The 12008-nt window shown below is 40.4% G+C and overlaps 5 protein-coding genes across 5 annotated transcripts; 2 read left to right on the forward strand and 3 right to left on the reverse strand.

The window, feature by feature from the left end:
• The first annotated feature begins 459 nt into the window (after nt 1-459).
• Nucleotides 460-4982, forward strand: LOC108624664 (nucleoprotein TPR). Its single transcript, XM_018024112.2, has 3 exons — nt 460-3559; nt 3630-4758; nt 4879-4982. The coding sequence occupies exons 1-2, from the start codon at nt 587-589 to the stop codon at nt 4137-4139; spliced, it is 3483 nt and encodes a 1160-aa protein (XP_017879601.1). The 5' UTR covers nt 460-586; the 3' UTR covers nt 4140-4758; nt 4879-4982.
• LOC108624665 (E3 ubiquitin-protein ligase RNF139) lies at nt 4463-8289 on the forward strand. The gene is made up of 3 exons (XM_018024115.2): nt 4463-4542; nt 7121-7535; nt 7609-8289. The coding sequence occupies exons 2-3, from the start codon at nt 7135-7137 to the stop codon at nt 8117-8119; spliced, it is 912 nt and encodes a 303-aa protein (XP_017879604.1). The 5' UTR covers nt 4463-4542; nt 7121-7134; the 3' UTR covers nt 8120-8289.
• On the reverse strand, nt 4790-6712 carry Qbp-1 (Queen brain-selective protein-1). The gene is made up of 4 exons (XM_018024118.2): nt 6594-6712; nt 5757-5813; nt 5541-5676; nt 4790-5464 (listed from the first exon to the last, which is right to left on the reverse strand). The coding sequence occupies exons 1-4, from the start codon at nt 6695-6697 to the stop codon at nt 5276-5278; spliced, it is 486 nt and encodes a 161-aa protein (XP_017879607.1). The 5' UTR covers nt 6698-6712; the 3' UTR covers nt 4790-5275.
• mRpL40 (mitochondrial ribosomal protein L40) lies at nt 8279-9609 on the reverse strand. The gene is made up of 5 exons (XM_018024117.2): nt 9162-9609; nt 9022-9102; nt 8797-8964; nt 8539-8740; nt 8279-8469 (listed from the first exon to the last, which is right to left on the reverse strand). Exons 1-5 carry the CDS (start codon nt 9197-9199, stop codon nt 8344-8346), a joined length of 615 nt encoding a protein of 204 aa, XP_017879606.1. The 5' UTR covers nt 9200-9609; the 3' UTR covers nt 8279-8343.
• Nucleotides 9610-9703: 94 nt separating this feature from the next.
• Nucleotides 9704-11900, reverse strand: LOC108624666 (E3 ubiquitin-protein ligase RNF34). The gene is made up of 6 exons (XM_018024116.2): nt 11412-11900; nt 11167-11359; nt 11021-11099; nt 10764-10950; nt 10503-10677; nt 9704-10431 (listed from the first exon to the last, which is right to left on the reverse strand). The coding sequence occupies exons 1-6, from the start codon at nt 11457-11459 to the stop codon at nt 10259-10261; spliced, it is 855 nt and encodes a 284-aa protein (XP_017879605.1). The 5' UTR covers nt 11460-11900; the 3' UTR covers nt 9704-10258.
• Nucleotides 11901-12008: the final 108 nt, after the last annotated feature.

The raw sequence follows: 12008 nt of genomic DNA on the forward strand, positions 1-12008 counted from the left end.
GTCTAACGGTTTAGGAGTTATTGGCAAAAATGAAAATTTGGAAGAAATTGAAGGGGTACCCCTTGGAAAAATCTCGGAAAAATCGAAAATTTTTTTTTGTTGTTTATTATTAACAATGTTCTTCCGACGTCTGATTTCTTTTTAAAAAATGCCTTTCTAAAGTGCATAAACTTTTGGGATTGACTCAATACATCCTTAAGAAACAATATAAATCGCGCTTGAATAGATTCTTCTCAGTATGGATAAAGTAGGAAATAAGCCTCTGATCGATTTAATAAAAGTCGAAATTGTCTCATCGCCCAGCGACGTTTTAAATTGCAAAAATTAATTTCTAAGTGCGATAATTCTGAACTTTATTAGCTCACTGATTGTTGATTAATCCACCTAACTGTTAATACTAATAATTGAATACTTGTGTACAGTACGTGAGTGAAGTATACATACTCGTGTCACGTTCAATCGATTTCGTGCATGCGTAATATAATTCTATTCACTGTTTCGTGAATCGTTGCGCAATGTTTTCGTTCCATCAGCTTTTTACATTTCATTAGCCGGACGGAAAGTGATCTATTAAACAGATATCAGAATGGCTGGGACGGATTATGTGATCGCGCCGCAGATACCTCGGGGACTGGCACCTGCGATTGAGGGACTGGCACGGGAAATCCTGCGGAAACGTCCGCGGGACATTTACACCTTCGCCGCTCGCCACTTTGAACAATTGGTGAAGTTAAGGGACAAGGAATGCGGTGTCAAGCCTCTGGATCGAAAATCGTACAAGAACGACTACGTGTTCGACTGGATAGACCGTAACGACGTTGAAACCCAGAAACGGATAATAAAGGATCTTCGCAAGTACACGCACAGTCTCAACGAGGATGCGATAGCGAAGGGACAGCGTATGATATCGACGATGAGACAAGGAAAACCGAGAAGAAGAGAAAAGGAGATTTTGAATGAAAGCGGTTGGTCCATAAATCGTACAGTCAAAGTATTTAAAGAATACGAAGGCCAGAGAGAAAATGTAAAAACGCGAACGAACGGGAGATCGACTAAGAAATTGGTCCGCGAACCACATGTATCAGGAATCGATTCGAAGAGAGTGACACTATCTGGTAACACATTGAAAAATATTAAACGTCCTGTAGATAAATTATATAGGAGCGTTGGAGAGGAATGCGGACAGGGTAGAGTGTCTTCGAACAATTTAAAGAGACAGAGGAGCGCCGATCAAATAGAGGCAAGTGAAAATGCTGCGCTATTCGTTGATCGAAGAAGAAGCCGGTCGCTCGCGAATAATGAGGACAGAAATGAAAATGCGAGGCGCAGGTGCGCGGAAGAATTGCCTGGAAGTTGGAAGGAAGAGGCTGCGGTGAAATTGAATCTCCGGTCGGATAAGAAAAATGGAGAAGAACCGAAAGATAGAGGAGAGAAGTATACCGTTGAATCCAGATCTAACAATGTTTTCGATCAAGCTATAGTGAACGTAACGACTGTCGTTTCGGTAGTTCTACCGTCGGTCGTTACGCGACAGTCCTCCGCGAACAGTGTAAGGAGCGAGGTGCATGAATCTAATGACGAGTGCAAATCGAGTTTGGTATTACCACCGATAACCGTTGATCCTTGCAAGTCGGTGAAGAAAGAAAGCAACTTGACGTTGCCTTCACTGTCGAACGAAGCCGATGGTCGGCCGACGAGCAGCTGCGAGGATGGCTCAAGTCTTGATCCAAAAGAAAAAGAATCTACGAATCTTGGAGCGGAACTCGTGAATAAAGAGGAAATCGTTCGGTCCTGGGAACATTTGAATAAATGTGAAGAAACTGTTGATAAGGATAAATTAGACGAGACGCAGCATCGAACAGGTGTAGTTAAAAATTTACTGGAGGTCGAAGCCGACGAACATTTCCAAGACAGTTTAAACGTTACACCTGATCCTATCGATAATTCGCAGAGAGCAGATTCCTTGGAACAGATCGAAACCGAGAATAAAGATGAGCCGGAATTGGAAGAGGGAGCGAATGAATTAAAGAGGAAACTGATTGAAATAGAAACGGTCGAGAAAAGTATTGAAAACGCACTAGCCTCGTCTCGGTCAAACGTGAGCTTTGATCATGAAATTCAGGCGACGGATATTGAACAAGAAAAAGATAGTTCATTACACAAGGAAAAGGAAATTCAGTTGGACGATAAGGCAGATCAGATAAAAGAAGATGAAGATGAAACAAAATCCGATAGTGCTAAAGAGAAAGGCAGCAACAAGGAAAATGAAGAGGAGATTGAGGAAGTGTTAGAAGTTCCCATAACTTCTGATGTCGATACAAACATTTTAAAGGAATCTGTGAACGAATCCGTCGATGATCCTTCGTGTTACGTTTTGAAGGAAGGTTCACCGTGTAAAATACCGGAATCGGTGACCACAGTGATCATACCGGATCAAGTGCCGAACGAAATCGAAGATTTGAACGCAATAGATGATCTGAACACGTTAGGAGAATCCGAGAATTATCAGCACGATGAAAGATTTGGAGAATACATAGGACCAGAGGCCCATGATTATCCCTCGGAAGTCGATGCCCATTTCTTACGCGACGTAAAGAACACTTCTTACCAAAATCTCGGAAATATCAAAGAGGAAGAGGAAAGTAACGACTTTGCGAATAAACACGATTTCGATCTTCTTTCTTCGAGGACCGTAGAATCGGTCGACGAGGACAGTGTCGAATCCGAAGAGAAAAGCTCCGATCTGAAACAGACTAGTACTGACAACGTTAAGGAAGACAAATCGCTTCAGACTTCTATTAAAACCGTCGAGAAGGAGACCCTCGATGATCGTTCGAGCGATCTTTCTCTCTCGCTCGAAAAAAGTGAACCTCAGATCCCTGAACTGAACTTGGATTCTCTACAAGACTTGACGGTATCTTCGTTCGAGAGAAACGATTCGAAGAATCTTGAAACCGAAAAGGAGAACGATAGTACCACGGTTTACGAAGAGGAGAACGGTACTTTATCCTCTTCTGATAATTCAAGCGAAAGAAAATCGTCTGGCAAAGTCCAACCGAGGGAAGACGAAGAGAAATCGGAATCTCAAAATAAACTTGTCAACGATGTTATTCGCGACGAAACTGTACAGACTCTGGAGGAAGAGATAGCCAAGGAACTTATACAGAATTTTATTCACGATGAATCTATACATAAAACGAGTGTCGAGGAAGAAGTCAGTGGGGCAAATATCGAGGAATCAGATGATACAAAGAAGGTGGAAGAACTTTCACAAGAGTTAATAAATGCCGAAACAGTGTCTAGAGAAAATACAGAGGTTGATAATGAAAAAACAGAAGAGGAAAAAATAGAAGAAATCGAAAGTGGTGGGAATAAAATGGGAGAGATTTCAGAAAACTCTGATTTATGTTCCGAGTCAAAAATTGTTGAACCAATCGAGGAATATTCACATCGAGCAGTAATTGAAGAGAGCGTTGAAGGAGGGGAAAAGGAAATAGAAGTCGAAGAAAGAGCAGAAGTACAGATCGAAGAACTAAAGGACGAAGAGGAAAAAGATAAAGCGAGTACCCATTTCACTATCTTTAATCTATTTCTGTTCTCCATGTCTTTAATCCCTTTTCAACTTTCAGGAACGAATCGAAGAAACCTCGGAGGCTTCCCATGATGGACAACAAAGATACACCAATTATCGTCACACTGGAGAGTTTCATGATTCTATACCATTACCACTTATCGAATTTCCAAGACTCGTGTATCGAAGGACGAGTATGATCGACAACGAAGAGAACGCGAGTGTTCCCAGTATGAGTTCCCTCGATAGCAACCCTGAACTCACAGTTCCTTACATCATAGATTTATTAGGGAAGTATCGATCGCTCGATAAGAAACCGAGTCTGGCTGGGTTTATAAATATTTCACCTTATATCATTCGTTTTGAAAACGTACTCCATGAACCTCAGACCGTCGATAAGCCCGTTGTATCAACTGCAGAAACGAGTTCCTCTTTCAGTTCCGATACCGATGACCTACGCGAACCATTAGCGCTTGATAATACACCGCAGCCCGTTATTATAGAAGAAATTACGAACGACGACGAAGAAAAAGAGGGGTCACGAGTTACTTCGCAAAATGAATGTTAAACGAAAGAATATACAATGGATAATATACACGCTTTAGTGATATTTATTAAAAAAAGAGATTGAAATGTAAATCGAAGGAAACGCATGCGTGGTCGATCACGGGTCACGACAGCAGGGAGTCGTCGCCCCGCACGGGCGTAACGTATTTTCGACGAGTGCGGTACTCGAAGCGAACTTTTTCTTAAATCTGCTGCGTGATTCCGTTAAAACTACGCGTTCGACATGTATCGTAGCACCGAGGGAGTTGCGAATGAGAACTGTGCGCGGCGGAACAGATCCGTGATCACCGAGGAACAATCGAAATAGCATCAGTGGAGGAACGAGACGTTGCCAGCCAGCGTCGGCAATGCTATTTTGCTTGGCGTGAAAATTATTTCGCCAGCCGCTAGTTACAATCTCGGAGGTACGCAAAAATAAACTCGTCATATACTTTACTTGAACGTCCGCAGTTCTCATGAAGAAACTGATCACGGTGTTGTTGTTCCTTACGAGAAACAAATACCTCGTCGTTACTACATCGTGTTTACAATAGAACAAAACGTTCCGCATATAAAAAAAAATGGGAAACCAAACAATAAGAGACGACGGGAGACTGTGAGAAGAGCGAAATAAATGGAAGGTATTAACATTCTAATAATACTAAACGGGACTCGTCGAGGTTCCATTTTTTTTCCTTTTTATTCCAGTTTTATTTACCAAATGTAATGCACCAGATAATCGTTTCCTTTTTTTTCCACAGCGTCCGATAGAATATTATTCTCATGCGTTAGGTCTTTTATATATTTCGGTGTATGCACAGATTTATTCGAATATATGAAACAATAAAAATGAGATAGCCACGTTCTCTCTTTCCTTTTCTGCATTCTTACTTTGCAAAACGCTATACATATGAATCTTTTCTCTCGTCAGCGTTAGAAGAAGAACAAAAAAAAAGAACAACATCGAGAAATGGACATTTGACCGTCTGACCGCTCCGCTTTCGCTTTTCCTCCCCCGGTTCCAACTTTGCTATATACATACGAGCACAGTATGTACGGAGATAAATATATTAATGATACCGCGGATACCTTTTTTTTTATTGAGCTTGAGGGACGATTAAAAATGTTTCCGGTTTCGAAGGTAACCGTTCGATCATCCTACATGACGTCTGTGAATCTTCCGAATCTATTTAGCTCCGAGCTTTTGTGCGGCAGGCAAGGGTTTTGAATTTTTGAACAGCCGAACTTCTCCATACTGCAGCCGACGCATCTGTTGCAGTTGCAGTGCATCCCCTCGCCGCAAGTCCCGTAGAGTTCCCGCGGTCCTCCACACAGCTCGTCCGGTCCCTGAAGGAAAAAACACGAAATTGTGTCAGATCAGAATCGAACGTGAGCGGCGATAAATAGAGAAGCGATAACTCGCCTTCGCGCACTGTGGAATGCCGCCACAGGCAGCCGACAGAACGATTCCGTATTCACACTTGTGGCATGAATCACCGCATCCCTGACAGTACGGCGGTCTTTGTCTGATCGACGGGTACCCAGTGCACTTATCAAGCCTGATCAAAATTGAAATTTGAATCATTTATATTACCGTCGATTATAATTTTTAAATGTTAGAAATAAAGTAGCTCCTTACACGAGGCAAATGGCAAGTAGTACGGCTAAGCGAGCAAACATTTCGGTTCCTGTTGACCTGAAACAAAATTTGAATGAATTCAATACCGGCTCGTAATGAAGAAATTCGAAACGCCTACACCCTATATGTTCGCGCGTTTACTTACTACGGATAATTAACTTTTACCGAATTCGTATTTTTCTTTTCTTCATCTCACGTCTGTTCGTAGAAAAGAAAATTCAAATGAAAGCCGTGTTTAGGAAGTTTGTAACGCGCGTACATGTATATCTGCTGCGCGTATTTAAGTAGAAAGTGCATCTGATGAGACAGACACGCGAGATAATGCTCTTCACTTTTTGTCTCTTTTCTATCCGCGCATATGAGACAGATTATTTCGAGGAAAAATTATGCGAACGCGCCGAGCCTTGAAGATTATACGAATTCAAATACAATGCGAGAGCGACAAATAATTAATGAAAACCAATTACGTTATTATCACGTAGAATTGTAAGCAAGCTGTAATCGTTCGACGACGAGTCGAGAAGAGTTTTACCTACTGCTCAAGGATCTATGAATCTGTTTGTTTGTATTTTAAGCCACGAATCTGATCCTATCGTGCTAGTTCTACTAGACTAAATAGCAAAGATTGTTTCGTCATTTTGCTTGGTCTATTTAACACAGTTTTCCAAATAGCATCGATAACCGACTAGAAATATGACAGTCCACGCTCCGAAGAGCGAAGACCTAAACATCTTCATATCCGCTTCGCTATATCTTCTTCTCGACATTTCAATGGTACCGTAGGCAAAAAGAAAAAAACCAAGTACGACATAGTGGTCGAATGTCCACGGTGCTCACCCTGAGATCTCCCAACTGTAATGATCGTCTGAGAACGAACGGTTACTCAGGATGTGTATGGTAAACGCGAAGACACGAAGACGGAAGGACGTCGAATGTGCCATTGAAGCCAAGTGCGGTTTGTTTTATAGGGACATGAAGAAAGGGCGAGAGAAGGAAGGGAAGACGCGAAGACGCAAGTTTAATGTATCTATTAACGTTCATCTTCCTCGAGGGATGATCCAGGTTGTCAAGCGAAATCATCCACCGAGCCCTAATTATCTGTAACGTCACCAACGTCCTTCCAGACCGGCGTCTCACCCTACTCGAACCCCTTGACATCCTCCCATTAATATGCAAATCTACTCGATTGGGCGTTACACCCGTCATTTATTGACGTCCGGTCATTTGCATTTGCCACGCTCCAGTAACAAAACTCTTCCGAAAATATATCAGCCGCTCAATTGAATATCAAAACGGTTTAGCGTTGAAAAGGTCAACTTGACCCATTTATCCACTTCGTTTTTATTTTATAATATGTTATAAAGGTAACGCCGTCAGGATGATTTGGCGACTGTTGAACACGGTCCTAATGCGGATCTATCAACCAATCGATCGGGCGGAGACCCTCTTCCTAAACATGAAGAACATCTCGATGATGATGAACCAAATCATATTTCTGATGCTGGCCGATCGGGTCTTCATAGCCGAACCGAAGATGACTTGTCTCTATACTCTGATGTTCTACAACGTGATCACCTACTGCATCAGCTACGTAAAGGAATTAATCGAGAAGGAAGATTGGTCGCCTTACGTGACCATCACGGAGAGGTCGCAGATCAAGCATCTAGCAATGTCCGCTACTAAGATCGTTTTCGAGTGGACGAAAGCCGTCACTTTCATCGTCACGTTAACGTTCATGCTTCTCGTTTTCGGTTTAGAGCAAGGACTCGAGCATTACAAGTGAGTAACGATGCGGAAAGAAACGATAGACAGCTTGGACTAAATGTATATGTAATTGTGTGTACTTTTATAGACCATCGACGATCTACACGGTGATCACGTGGATCTATTACCTCGCGACGGAAAAACTTTTCGTTCAGCTGTTCCCATCGATTTTAAAGTGGCTTCACTGGGAGGTGTTCGACAACCTCGAAGAATTCTACGCACCGGTGATACTTAAATTGTTCACTGTTTGCGTTTCAGCGATGTTGATTTTAGCACTTGTACCTGTCGCATCCTGGAGATCGTTATTTATAGCTAGCTATTTAAATATCTACTTAAGATTAAAGGAACTCCTGCGTATATCCGGGCCGGCGTTGCAACTCGAAATGGACATATTGGGTCCTTATAGGAAAGCGACGGTCGAAGAGATCAAACAGTTCGACGACGTATGCGCGGTTTGCCTGTGCAACATGACTAGGGCGAGGGTGACACCTTGTTCTCACCTGTTTCACGCGGACTGCTTACGCAGATGCCTCAAGACCAGCGAAACTTGCCCGATGTGCAAAAGAGAATTAAAATTTCTATCGGTATCGGCTCATTAGCTGTGTATTCATTAATAGACAAATTTTGCACATACAATAAATGTTTCGTACTATGTAAAAATTAGCTGAGAATACTGGTATTGTATTTAGTATGTACGAGAAAACGACGTACAATGAAATTATCTTATTTATTAGACATAGGATTAATTTATAAAACAATTTCAAGATTTTTTTGTTGTATTTCTTTCAACAATTCCTACTAGTCATAATTAAATAAAGGATATTCATTCGATCTCCCCTGGGTATTTAACAGTAGTTTCTATGTATTCACCATCGGGACTCTCGTAATCCTTTATTGGCGGAGTATCCACAGGTCCTGTTGCATTATATGGTAGGTATGAATCGTCGATCTGAAAACATGTACGTGACGAGCAATCCCTTTGTCTATAGAATGTAGTAGTTCATATTATATCACATACTTCGACAGCTTTCTTATAAAGTTCGATCGAGGCAGCTTTTAATTCTCTCAGCGCCGTTTCTTGCGACATCATAACAGACTTTATGGCTTGTATATCTTTCATCCATTCGACTTGCTTGTACCTAGTCCATTCCAGGTGTAAGCGTCTCCTCCTTTCTATTTCCTCGAATGGCAATGCTGATGTCAAATGGTTGCTCCTTGTTCTGGAAATATTTACACTTGCACATGTTCTCATGTATACAGATCTGAGACGACGTACTCATCTTTCAAGCGATCGAACAACCCATCGATCTCATCAATCGGTTTCATATAATGACTACGTTTCTCCAGGTAACGAATTCTCTTTTCCATTTTCCTCTTCTTTCTCTCCTCCCTAGCTCGAATGACCGCAGGGTCCATCTTCTTCTTCTTTTTAAGTGGCTCACCCCTAAACAGGAATGTTAGTAAAATACCTTTGAGGGGAATAAAATCATCAGTGACTTACATAAGAATCTCTGTTGCTCGGAAATAAAGAGGATTGCACGTAGAAATACTGCGTACAGTATTAACCGAGTACAGTGAGGATCTAAAACAGTGTACGATCATTAAATAACAGGATTTGAAAACTGATCTGATAATGATTACCTGAGAACAGCGTTCGTCATATTTAATACAGACATCATTTTTTAGGTTTTTCTTTACTTTTCTCTTCTCACTCGCTGCTTTTACACTCGCATGTGTCTATGCATAACCTCGTAAATAGTTCTGCTCCATGTGTTTCCTGTGTTTCTAGTCGAAACTCTCAATATAAACGTTTAGGTGCATAGACGAAGCTTAATGCATTATAAATCATAATCCGACATTTCAGACAAAAAACAACGACTGTTAACAATGATTTATTGTTACGAAACCATCGGCACTCGATTCTTTAACTGTTTAATAGTAATTCGATAATAGAAAGAAATGATAGTTGCAAAATGCGGATTTTTTTACTTTTATTTATTATTAATTTATGTTCGGGACGAATATTGTACAATAAATAAGATGAGGAGAAGCACAGAGTAATTGTTCAAGCGGTGAAAAAAACGACCGGACTAATAGGCTAGTGCTATCTCTTCATTTCCTTGACGTTCGGAATCTCGATTTGTGAGAGGAAAAATCTTTCGAAGTAAATAAAGGATCAATAATGAGTAATTAAAAACGTTTATTCCAATATTTTATATACATGTGCAAATACATCAGCCATTTGCATATCGAATGCTGGCACTTAAAATAAAATACTTAAGAAATAGGAGCAATTAACGTAGCATAGAACAACGAAATATTTATCAATGTGTAAAGTACTTCATTTATATACAGACTGTTACATTTATTCACCATGCGCAGTCGTTCTTCGAAGATACTCTGTAGAATCTACTTAATAAAAGTAGGTGATTAATTTTATATTAATTTAAAATGCTAACGAAACAAAGTTGTTCAACATTTGTATGAATTTGAGATCATATCACATTTTTCCTTAAATTTCTATTCCATCGTACCGATATGTTTGCAGAAGACATCGAAACATACATTTTTGTACTTCGTGCCGTACAGACATGTCACGTTATATGTATTTGAATTTTACATAAAAGATTGAATGTATCAACGATTACAATATAATTTTCCTCTTAATAAAGAATCGCCTTTTTAAGTTTGGCTTATCACGAGCTACACATTAATACATTATGTATTATTGCATTTCGTTAAGATTTGAAGAACCGCACTACCCGGACGACGTACTGTTTGCATATCGGACACTCCGACATTTGTTTACCACAGTTCAAGCAACAAGCCATGTGACCACATTCTAATATAATGCATTCGATCGGTTCGTCCCAACAGATCTTACAGATATTTTCATCAGGAATTTCCCCTTCTGTAAATAACGCATACGCGATCAGTTTCAGGTTTCTGCTTAAACAAATAAGATTTGAATCGATATCCTACTTTCTCTGGACTCCTTGTATTCCTCCCATAGAGTCGTCGCTTTCTTTAACAATTCGCACCGCTCCACGCAACCCTTATAATCGACTCGATTCGTGCTCAATAAGTTTTTTAATTGCTTCACGCTCAAACATTCCAAGTCCTCCGATGTATTTATCTCAGACAATTTCACAGGATTCTATTTCGATGCAATAAATGCAGCCATTATTATGCAGAAAGTAGTCGCATAGAGTAAAATGAATCGCATATCGTGGTGCTTCTTACAAGTATGCTAGAATTCTGAATAGTAGAAACGTTTAACTGCTCTGGACATTCGTGGCCATTGACCCTGGGTGTTGTCTCTGGAATTTCGTTCTGATCAGTTCTTGTGGCATTAGTTTCGTACGTCTGGTCCGAGACTTCAGACCTCTCCTCGGAGTTTCTGGTTGCTGATTGATCGGTAGGAATGTTGCTGTAATTAAGGAAGACGTTTTCCCAGGAATTCTTCAAATGTTTGCCTATTCTTGGGAATGAGAACTTACGTATGTCCTCTGTTCTCCGTGCTGTAATAATCCCTACCATTAGCATACACCATCAAAAGCTTTATTAAATCTTCTTTTTCTATAAGCAAAAACAAATTGAACATTAATAATAAAATGGAAACGCTATTTGATCGTGATCCACGTACCTATGCATCCCTTGATAGGCACCCTCTTCGCTATTAGGTACCATCTTATATCTTTAGTCCGCATTTGTATAATTAGACTTCTTATTAGAGGTCTCCTTGACAACAAGCAACAACCAGCACAACTCAGTATCTTGTCTAATCGTCTGATCACACATTCCGAACAAAAATATCTCAAACAATCCATGCATTGTTTCTGAAAGTGTCCCACGATGAGTGTATAAAAAAATTTCGCCACGAGATCTTACCTTCCGTGAGAAGAAAGTGAATTTCGCGTTGCAACCCTCGCAGGCCATGTCGTATTAAGAATAATAAGAGTAACAGTAGGAACGGCTGTTGTCAGCTTCAAACGTATTGTAGGTTAACTTCGATGGACGTGGAGACGCATACTTTAATTAAATAAGCCAACTGAAGCGTAACTTAATCAGTTAATCGAGAACAAACGTTTTTCGTACGACGTAATTTTTAATGTATCTCAGTCCATTGCGAGGTTTCGATAGAAAACTCTTGTAAACAGCAGACTCATACTGATACTGACTACTGACTCACGATCACAGTACCCATGGATGCAATACAATGCAATAATAACGCGGGGGGATTCCCTAATCGTAAACTTTTATTACCGAACATGCAGGATTACAAAATATAATATTGTTTGAATCCACGACTCGGACGTTCCCTGCGTCCGAGCAATTTATCTTATCGTCCATGTGTTAGCATATGACCTGGTCATCTGATAATCTGATCACAAATATATATGTATATGTACTTATTTACACTTATGTACGTATGTACGTACGTGGAGTGGGTATCTATACATATCTTTTACATTTTAATCAATATTT

This window comes from Ceratina calcarata, unplaced genomic scaffold (assembly GCF_001652005.2).
Source record: "Ceratina calcarata isolate Rehan_Ccalc_2016 unplaced genomic scaffold, ASM165200v1 scaffold321.2, whole genome shotgun sequence".
Taxonomy (NCBI): domain Eukaryota; kingdom Metazoa; phylum Arthropoda; class Insecta; order Hymenoptera; family Apidae; genus Ceratina; species Ceratina calcarata.

Bases quoted from the DNA above. Each gene is read 5' to 3' on its own strand.
- Qbp-1 (XM_018024118.2), bottom strand. From the start codon at position 6,697: ATGGCACATTCGACGTCCTTCCGTCTTCGTGTCTTCGCGTTTACCATA. The intron at 5,814-6,593 runs GTGAGCACCGTG...ATTTTGTTTCAG, and splicing joins TACAGTTGGGAGATCTCAGG to GTCAACAGGAACCGAAATGT. The intron at 5,465-5,540 runs GCGAGTTATCGC...TTTTTCCTTCAG, and splicing joins GCATTCCACAGTGCGCGAAG to GGACCGGACGAGCTGTGTGG.
- LOC108624666 (XM_018024116.2), bottom strand. From the start codon at position 11,459: ATGGCCTGCGAGGGTTGCAACGCGAAATTCACTTTCTTCTCACGGAAG. The intron at 11,360-11,411 runs GTAAGATCTCGT...GGACACTTTCAG, and splicing joins TCACTTTCTTCTCACGGAAG to AAACAATGCATGGATTGTTT. The intron at 10,432-10,502 runs GTAGGATATCGA...CGTTATTTACAG, and splicing joins ATACAAGGAGTCCAGAGAAA to AAGGGGAAATTCCTGATGAA.
- LOC108624665 (XM_018024115.2), top strand. From the start codon at position 7,135: ATGATTTGGCGACTGTTGAACACGGTCCTAATGCGGATCTATCAACCA. The intron at 7,536-7,608 runs GTGAGTAACGAT...GTACTTTTATAG, and splicing joins CAAGGACTCGAGCATTACAA to ACCATCGACGATCTACACGG.
- LOC108624664 (XM_018024112.2), top strand. From the start codon at position 587: ATGGCTGGGACGGATTATGTGATCGCGCCGCAGATACCTCGGGGACTG. The intron at 3,560-3,629 runs GCGAGTACCCAT...TTCAACTTTCAG, and splicing joins ACGAAGAGGAAAAAGATAAA to GAACGAATCGAAGAAACCTC.
- mRpL40 (XM_018024117.2), bottom strand. From the start codon at position 9,199: ATGATGTCTGTATTAAATATGACGAACGCTGTTCTCAG. The intron at 9,103-9,161 runs GTAATCATTATC...ACACTGTTTTAG, and splicing joins ATGACGAACGCTGTTCTCAG to ATCCTCACTGTACTCGGTTA. The intron at 8,741-8,796 runs GTACGTCGTCTC...AAATATTTCCAG, and splicing joins TTCGATCGCTTGAAAGATGA to AACAAGGAGCAACCATTTGA.